The sequence below is a fragment of the Gekko japonicus genome, unplaced genomic scaffold (genome assembly GCF_001447785.1).
Source record: "Gekko japonicus isolate JY-2015 unplaced genomic scaffold, Gekko_japonicus_V1.1 scaffold1748, whole genome shotgun sequence".
Lineage (NCBI taxonomy): Eukaryota > Metazoa > Chordata > Lepidosauria > Squamata > Gekkonidae > Gekko > Gekko japonicus.
The window spans coordinates 303005-312107 of record NW_015169832.1 but is presented as its reverse complement, the minus strand read 5'-3'; the positions used below and the strand labels follow the sequence as shown (position 1 = coordinate 312107).

Genomic DNA, 9103 nt, shown 5'->3' with positions numbered 1-9103 from the left:
TCCAGTCGACTCTTAGTCAATACCCAACCTTGTTATCTCTATCCCAGGTCCCATAATCCCCAGCACAGCCTGTTTGGTGGTAAAAGGTGAGACACCTTTCTTCCCTTTTTCACCAGTGGAAATGCTGGTTGAATCCAACCCACGGTCAACAGTGCCTTCTCCTCCCTGTTCAACAACAACCAATGCAGCCAGCGCTGACATTCTTACTCCTGTTCAGCCTCAAAACAATGATGACTGAATTTCCTCAGTCTACTCTACCCAGCCAAAACAAACATGGCTTACAGTCCAACATCCTGGCCATGGCTAAAATTACCACACAGCCAAAATAAATATGGCCGATACACCTTCAGTCCCCTACACACAGCCAAACCGAACATGACTGGCGAAGTCTACCCCCTCTTCAATTACCTAATCAAAACCAATCCCAGACAAGGTGACAAGGACGAGATATTTGATTTATCTTAGAGGGCCGAAGAAGAAGGTAGCCCCTCTTGACCTTGGACCATCACCCCCAAATCATCTCCATTAAAAGAGAAAGGATACCAAGATGGGGGGTGCAAAAGGGAGCCCCATCCTGCCCCATCAAAAGTCAACATGGACAACCCTTTAAAGCAGAAAGGGGAACAAATAAACGAGGATATATCCCCTTTGCCCCAAATGAGGTATCGGAGGGCCATATCAAACTTCTCAGAAGCAGGCAGGTGCAGCACGTGGACTTCTTGGTGTTAGGGAGACTCCGTTTTGGCTTCAAGGAAAATCCCGGCACTTCCAAGCTAGTGAATGCATCCGCTGCTGTGTTGCTTTCACCCCTCAAGCAGGGCGGCGGTCCTCGGTTTGCCAAAGGGATTCTTGCAGTCAACGAAGAGACATGTAGCTGTCTAATCCCAGCTTCTTGGAAAGAAACGAAAGCCGTTTCATTGGCAGAAGCAAGGAGAGATAACAGCGATGTGGAGAGGAAAGGTTATGGCTTCTGGGGGCCTGGAGAAAGGACGACGGGGGTGGAGAGTCCATCCACACTGAGCGAAGGAATGTGAACTTGTGAGCTGGAGTTACTGGGAAACTGAAAGAGAGAGAGAGAAGCAGAGACTCAGGGAACTGAGTGAACCAAAAGCCCAAATGGATGCTTTTCCAAGCAGCTCCGTGGGGGGGGCGGAGTCTGGAGCAGGAAAGAAGCGGAAACTGGCCCATAGCGATGGTGGGGCTATTTGGAGGTCAGCCCCCTTCCTTAAAGGGCCCCTGCTTCTTAAAGGTCCCCCATTTCTTCTCAAAAGCATTTAAAGGGATCCTTTAAACGCTTTTGAGAAGAAGGGGGTGGCACGCGCCTCTCTCCCTCCCCTCCTGCAAGATTTAAAGGTCCCTTCAGCTGATTGGCAGGCCATGTGCTCCCTGCCGATCAACTGAAGGGCCCTTTAAATCTTGCAGGAGGGGAGGGAGAGGGGTACATCATTATGGAAAATAATGGTGGCCTCACTGGAAAAATTTTTTGTCTCACAAGCCACAAAATCCTGGCTGAGAGGAAGGGTATTTGAACCTTCTTCTCATGTTCTGCTTCACTGTTCAAAATACACATTCACACAGGTTGGGTCCTACTGTAAAAGTCACATGAAAGTAGCAGGTTCTTCTCAGTTCCCACATGTGCAGTGCCCAGTTCAGATCACGACTGATACATGGGAAGAAGGGGCTTTGCCTCCCACCAAACACCATTTCCCCAATCCGCAATGGTCCCGCGGGTACCCTCTTTGGCTCATTTGGGAAACCCCCCCGTGTATACTCGCGAGTTTCCCCTACAGGTCAAATAGCACCCACCAGGACTGTTTCGGGTCAGAAAAATGCCGCAGCGGGAAGGCTGAAGTCCCTCCCCCATGCTCCGCAGTCACAACCCAAACTGGGCACTGTGTGCTTGAGAGCTGAGGAGCTTATATGTGAGTCACCTGGAGATCTCCCACTATTACGATTGCTCTCCAGATGACTAAGATTGGTTCCCTTGGAGAAAACGGCTGCGCTGGAGGGTGAACTCGATGACATCATACCCTGCTGAGGCTCCTCCCCTCCCCAGGCTCCACCCCCAAAATCTCCAGGTAGTTCCAAACCCTGAGCAGGCAATCTGATATGTCACTGTCTCTCTGCTCAACCCACTGGTTTTTTTAAAAAAACAGGCCTCCAAGCAAGTGCAAACACGCATTTTAAGCAGGGGTGGAAGGGTGGGAGAGGAAGCAGCTGATAGAGGCCTAATCCGGAGAAAGTGGGCAGCTCAACACCGAAGGCAAGATAAGGGCTTATTGTCCCTTCTCTTTCCTCTGTTTCTCCAATCAAACCCCTCCCTCATCTTTTCGTGGCTTTTCCCTAAGGAAAGAAAGCACCCAGTGGGACTTTTGTTACGTTCATCCAGTGACACATACGGTAGTTGCACTGTCACGTTGCTAAGGCAAATAACGCCATTCTGCTAGAGACATAGTGGTCAAGATCTGGGAGTAAAAATTTGACCAGGTCCAGATCGGAGAGTCCATTACGCTGCAGAATAATAGGGAAGGAGCTGCGGTGGCTCAAGTGGTTAAGACGCTGAACTGCAGGCTGTGAAAGGTCAGTAGTTCAGCAGTTCGAGACCCGAGTGTGCCGCATGACGGAGTGAGCTCCCGTCTCTAGTTCCAGCTCCTGCCAAACTAGCAGTTCGAAAGCAAGAAATTGCAAGTAGATAAACAGGTACCACTTCGGTGGGAAGGTAACAGCGTTCCGTGCGCCTTGGTGTTTAGTCATGCCGGCCACATGACCACGGAAATGTCTTCGGACAGCGCTGGCTCTTCGGCTTTGAAACAGAGATGAGCACTGCAAACCAAGAGTCGGATTCGACTGGCTTTCGAGCAAGGGAACCTTTACTTTAGCCTTAGGGGCTTCATGCCATGGGCACCTCAGAATATAATGTACAATATCATCAACTTTCCCCATATCAAAAAGACAAAGTCTAAGGGGGGCAGGGATACCAAAGAACCGTCCAGTCCTGACCATTAAGGGCATGGATTGAGGCCATGGCTACACCGCGTCCCGTCCCCCCGTTGATGCTGATCAAATTCCACGCAGCGTCCCTCACAGATTCTAGCCACAGTCTGCCTCACCCCTCTCCACACCCCTCCATTCCCAGCGTTTCTCAGCTCAGTGTATTTTTCACACACACACATGCCAAATCCCAGAGACACATGATTTAATTTGCCTGCATCTGCTCGTTTGGGTTTTGCAGCTTTCAAAGCAAAGACGGGCACTTGTGGCACTTCATGTCCCACTGTGTTTCCATGCAGACTTGTTTCAAGGTTCTCTGCTTCCCCGAGCGGTAGGAAGTGGCTTTTAAACCATTAATCTCCTTGTCAGGAGGGAGTGCTAGAGACTGCCCGATTGCACACGGCAACTACTTTTCCGTCTTCTTTTCGAGGCTGCGGAGAACGCAGAGGCATTTGCAAAGGCCGTGTATGATCCGTGTGGTAGTTTTCCCTGCACTGCCCTCGGCTCTGTTCCCTGCGGCCACCGTTTCCCCCTTCCACCAGAGGGCGTTTGGGGGCTACTGAAAAAAATGGTAATTGACATACCTCTATAGTGTCAGATTGCAAGGATCTACCAATCACAGATTTCCAGTTTTAGCAAGATGTCAATTACACTGTGATGGTAGTCCAGGGTCCCCCAACTTAGTGCCCCAACCAAGCTTTTGAGAAAGTAAACTGTACGTCCGGGCTTGTTACTACTGGCTGCCCTTGTAAATGGAAGCGTTTTCCACCAGAAAATCTGGAGGACTGGTAAACACCTGGTCTTGCCTTAGTCAATGTATGGTTCCATTCTCCATTCAGGCTTTCCTTCTTCCCAGAAGCTATGAGGAAGAGGTATTCTGTTTAGCGCCACCTCCTGCAGAAACCTTTTTGGGTTTGGCTCCACCTTCTACGGAAACTGCTTTTGGCGGGTGGTGCTCACCAACCCCTCTCAAACTGCAGAACGTCCTGTCCCTCCCCCGGTGCCGATCAAGCACTGATGCGACTAGATGACCCTGGAGGTCCCTTCCAACTCTATGATGTTTTAAAAGAGACCTCCAGTGGTGTGGCAGGGAACGTAAGTTGTGGGGGACTGAGGAAAGGGAAATTGTGTGAATGTGAGCAAAGATCTACAGAAATGCATCCCTTCCTGCCCATAACAAGCATGCAAAAACTCTTTGACTGCGACCTTTCCAATGCCAATGTGGAGAAAAACACAGAAAGCAGATGACTAGGGGGTGAAGTCCTGTGGGTGACTCGAAAAAAGAGAAACTTGCTCCAGTTAAGACACCAGATCCAGAGCCAGACCTCTGTGCGACAGCAGCCTGATAGTACACTTGTCAATAACACATTTACCAGCTGTATAGAGAGGAACATAAGAACATAAGAGACGCCAATGTTGGATCAGGCCAAAGGCCCATCCAGTCCAACACTCTGTCACACAGTGGCCAAAAATACCAGGTGCCATCAGGAGGTCCACCAGTGGGGCCAGGACACTAGAAGCCCTCCCACTGTTGCCCCCCACCCCAAGCACCAAGAAGACAGAGCATCACTTGCCCCAGAGCCCCTATCTATGCCTTGTGCCTAATAGCCACTGATGGACCTCTACTCCACATGCTTATCTAAGTCCCTTTTGAAGCCGTCCATGCTTGTAGCCGCCACCACTTCCTGTGGCAGTGAATTCCATGTGTTAATCACTCTTTGGGTGAAGAAGTACTTCTTTTTATCCGTTCTAACCCGACCGCTCAGCAATTTCATGGAGTGCCCACGAGTTCTTGCATTGTGAGAAAGGGAGAAAAGTACCTCTTTCTCTTTCTCTACCTGCTCTGTCCCGTGCATAATCTTATAAACCTCAGTCATGTCACCCCTCAGTCGTCGTTTCTCCAAGCTAAAGACCCTTAAGTGCCTTAACCTTTCCTCATAGGGAAAGTGTTCCAACCCTTTTATCAGTCGAGTTGCCCTTTTCTGCACTTTTTCCGAAGCTATGATATCCTTTTTAAGGTGTGGTGACCAGCACAAGAGGAACAGACAGGCACCCAGGAGGACAATACTAGCCTTTATTGCCCACAGTGAATAGTGCGTTTTACGACACTGCGAGACTACTTCTTGCGAAGCAAATGAAAAGCTCAAGAGTATTGCATTCAGAACCTACTAAACTTTCTGTCTTCACCCAAGAAGACAAGCACATTCCTTAGCAAGTAACCGCCAGCTGTCCAAAGCCACCAACGGTCATTTATATATGCAACTTCTACCTGTTAATGAAATGAAAGGAACGTCTTTTTCTGTTAAGCTACAGAAGAACATAGAAATAACATCATCTCCACGCATTGTATGGCCATCACACTATTCCTCCTGGATTGGGGGGAGTTTCCTTCTCTCCCTCAAATTTGGAAGTTGCGCTGCCATGTTCCCTCTAAGCTGAGTTAGCGTGAGCTAGCTCACAGTTTTTTAGCCTCCAACTCACACATTTTTGTCTTAGCTCAGGAAGGAGGGCGCCAGAGCAAACTAGTTTATGCAGTAGCCAAATCGCTCGCTCACAACTTTAACCCAGTAGCTCACAAAGGAGAATTTTTGCTCACAAGACTCCACAGCTTAGAGGGAGCACTGTCACACCCAGATCCTGCCCAGAAAAGGACACTGAAATGGAGTTGCGGAGAAACCTGGGTTAGCTTCTCCCAAAATAAATTAATTGGGAACATCAAGAAGAGGTCTGGATGAATGAAACACACGTGAAATGCGCACGAAGCGGTCTTATACTGAATCACTGAAAACAAGAGGAAACTGCGCACGACTCGCACATTGGAGTGTCTTTTGCAACGTTTGCATGTCAGTTTCTAGGGCAGTTGAACTGTTAAGTGTTCTGTTGTAATACTTTTGAAGTTATTGGTGTCAACGTACATTGACAATTGGGTTTTACGGTCTGTTTCCACTTGTTTTCATTGTTATACTGAATCAGACCATCGGTCCACCAAGGTCAGTCTTGTCTACTCAGACAGGCAGAGGCCCTCCGGGATCTCGGCCAGAGGTCCTTCACATCACCTGCAACCCGATCCTTACTGGAGATGCTGGGATTGGACCTGGGACTTTCTGCATGCCAAGCAGAGGCTCTTCCACCGAGCCACACAGCCCCTTCCAACGGGTGCAATGGAGCAATTTCACTGTAAGCGAAGACAGTAAAAGTTTTCTTATCTGGCACTGATAGGTTATGGGGGCTTCTGGTGAATCAAACATTCTGGATGCTCAAGCTTATCGTTCAGCCCCTCCCACTACCCAGAGGGATCTGCAGCAACCGAGCCTGCCCCACTGGAAACACCAAGTTGACAGTCCCCAGTCCCTAAGCATAGTGGTCAGGAGCACTAATCTGGGAGAACCGGGTTCGATTACCCACTCCTCCACATGCAGCTGCTAGTGTGACTTTGAGTCAGCCACAAGTTCTTTCAGAGCTGTTCTCTCAGGAGCAGTCCTCGAAAGAGCTCTCTCAGCCCCACCTACCTCACAGGGGAGGGGAAGGGAAGGGAGGGGAAGGGAAGGGAAAGGAGAATGTAAGCTGCTCTGAGACTCCGTCAGATAGTGAAGGGTGGGGTGTAAATCCGATCTCTTCTCTTCTTCTTCTTCATGCCTAGTGGGACCCTTCCCCTTTCCCCCGAACCACCTATGCAGCAGGCATACAAGTGGACCAGTTGCTCAGCAAGTTCTCCAGAAGTTCTCCAGCACAGCTGGCACCCAACAGCTCAAGGCCGGCTGGCACCCAAAGCAGGCACTCAAGAACGACACCAGGTGGCACCACTGCTGTAAGAAGCCAAGCGACAGCTAGAGGCATCCAGCTAGAAAGGCAGGAGGAGGGGGGCACCAGAGGGTACGTGAAGATGCTGGGGTATGAGAGCCAGTGTGGTGTACTGGTGAAAGACCGAAGTTCAAATGCCCAGTCGTACCTTGGAAGCTCACTGGGTGATTTTGGGCCAGTCACATTCTCTCAGCCTAACCTACCTCGTAGGGTTGTTGTGGAGATACAAATGGAGAAGAGGAGAACAATGTAAGCCATTTTGGGTCCCCATCGGGGAGAAAGGTGGGGTGTAAATGAATTAAATACGTAAAATAAAAATGGTGGCTGAGGGGGGGAAGAGCTGAGTCTCTTGGCAATACCAGTTAACTGAATGTTCTGGATAATCGAGTGCCGGATAGCAAAGCTTTCCCTGTACCTGATTTAAAACCCCTAGTTTTGTTTCTCGAGAGAGTGAAAAGGCAGAACTGGAACAATGTGTGATTTTTGCCAGACCTATGATTTGAAAGCGTGTGCCTCTTTAAGATTTCTGGTGGAGAAAGGGAAACATAATAGAACAAAGCACGAACGCTAACAAACAATACGGTGTGGACGGCAGCAACCCACCTCGATATTGTGGGACTCAGCAGAAGAGGCACTGAGTCAATAGGAAACAGCAGAAACGTGGGATGGCCCAAGCTAGCCTGATTCCGTCAGATCTCGGAAGCTAAGCCAGGTCGGCCCTGGCTAGTATTTGAACTGGCAACTTCCAAGGAATACCAGGGTCATGACACAGAGGCAGGCAATGGCCAAGTACCTCTGAGATGTCTCTTGCCTCAAAAATAAGTCTAGCTTGCCACCTAGTGGTGCATAACGTTAAAGAGCTAGAACTTCCGGCTGCCAGACAATCTTAGGATCTCCTGGCTATACTCCACACAATAGTTACAAGAATGGGCACAGTAATAAGACCAATGAAAAAAGGAAAAAGAACTGTGACAATTTAGCGCTTGATAATATATTCATAAATCAGAATATACAATAACAGAAAATAAGTAATATATATAGTGAATGTAGACGGTGGTCTCTGGAATGATGTGCCGTTTCGACAATGATCTTCTGAACAAGGGTGTGTACAAAAACTGTCTTTCAACAATTCATTTCTCTTGGTGACGTATTAGAAATATGCTGTTGATTCACTTCATCATGAGGCTATGCTTACAGCTATGTTCTTCAATGGGCTATAATTGCTGAATGCCTCATGATGAAGTGAATCAACAGTATATTTCTAATACGTCACCAAGATTATGATATATGAATATATTACCAAGCGCTAAATTGTCACAGTTCTTTTTCCTTTTTTCATTATACTCCACACAATGCCATACGATAGTTAATTAATTCATTAAGCAGAAACCAACACACAAATAGTCTGTAACCAAAGAAATGCAAAGGTATTGAATTTAGCACATCATGCATTTATGCCCCATCGAGTCAGAACTGACTGATGGCGACCCCAGCAAGGGGCTTTCAAGGCAAGTGAGAAGCAGAAAGTAGTTGGCCATCGCCTTCCTCTGCAGAGTCTTCCTTAAAGGTCTCCTGTTGAAGTATTGACTCTGCTTATCTTCCAAGAACTAATGAGAACAAGCTACACCAGACAATTCCACATCCTTAATTTATTGCATTCAGTAAAAATGAAATAGAATTCTAAATAAATCCCCTGTACCCAAACACTGTTCACTTAACCTACTAACTGTTCGGAACGCTGGAAGGCAGAAGCAGAGGTTACATCTACTGAGCAATTAAGCAGAATTCTGTCTACACATTTTCACTGTTAATTAAAAGCATTGGTCCCTCCCGCTTTAAATTAAAAAAAAAAAGGAAGGTGAAAATTCAGGGGCAAAGCCTAGAATACCACTCAGGGGCACAAGTTCCCCACAGCCCCCCCACCCCACCTCGTGACTACATCTTTGGAAGCAGACCATTTGGAAAAAATGCTGGTCTGGATGTTCTTTAAGGTACTAGCATTTTTGAAAAAGTCAGAAGAAGCAGAGAACAGGAAGGGAGGGGAAAGTCATCATGGATACCTGATGCTATAGGGTTGCCAGGCCTGGGTTGGAAAATACCTGGAGACTTTGGGGGTGGATCCGGGAGAGGGCGGGGTTTGGGGAGGGGCTAGGGCTGCCAAGTGGGGGCAGGTGGCGGGTAAACCCCCGCTTCGGAGGCCCGATTTCCGCCACCGCGGAACTCGGTCCCGGCGTGCGCGTCACCTGGAAGTGACGCAGGCACGCTGGGGGCGGGGCCACAGCCATACATGGGAAAACCCTATGGTTTTCCC

The 9103-nt window shown here is 48.5% G+C and overlaps 1 protein-coding gene across 1 annotated transcript in view; it reads right to left on the bottom strand.

Moving 5' to 3' along the window:
• Positions 1-479: 479 nt before the first annotated feature.
• ELK1 (ELK1, member of ETS oncogene family) overlaps positions 480-9103 on the bottom strand; it is a 22729-nt gene continuing 14105 nt past the window's right edge. Inside the window, exon 5 of the mRNA XM_015417283.1 lies at positions 480-1060. Within this exon, the coding sequence (XP_015272769.1) occupies positions 962-1060 (99 nt within the window). The 3' untranslated portion in view covers positions 480-961. The remainder of the gene's footprint in view (positions 1061-9103) is intronic.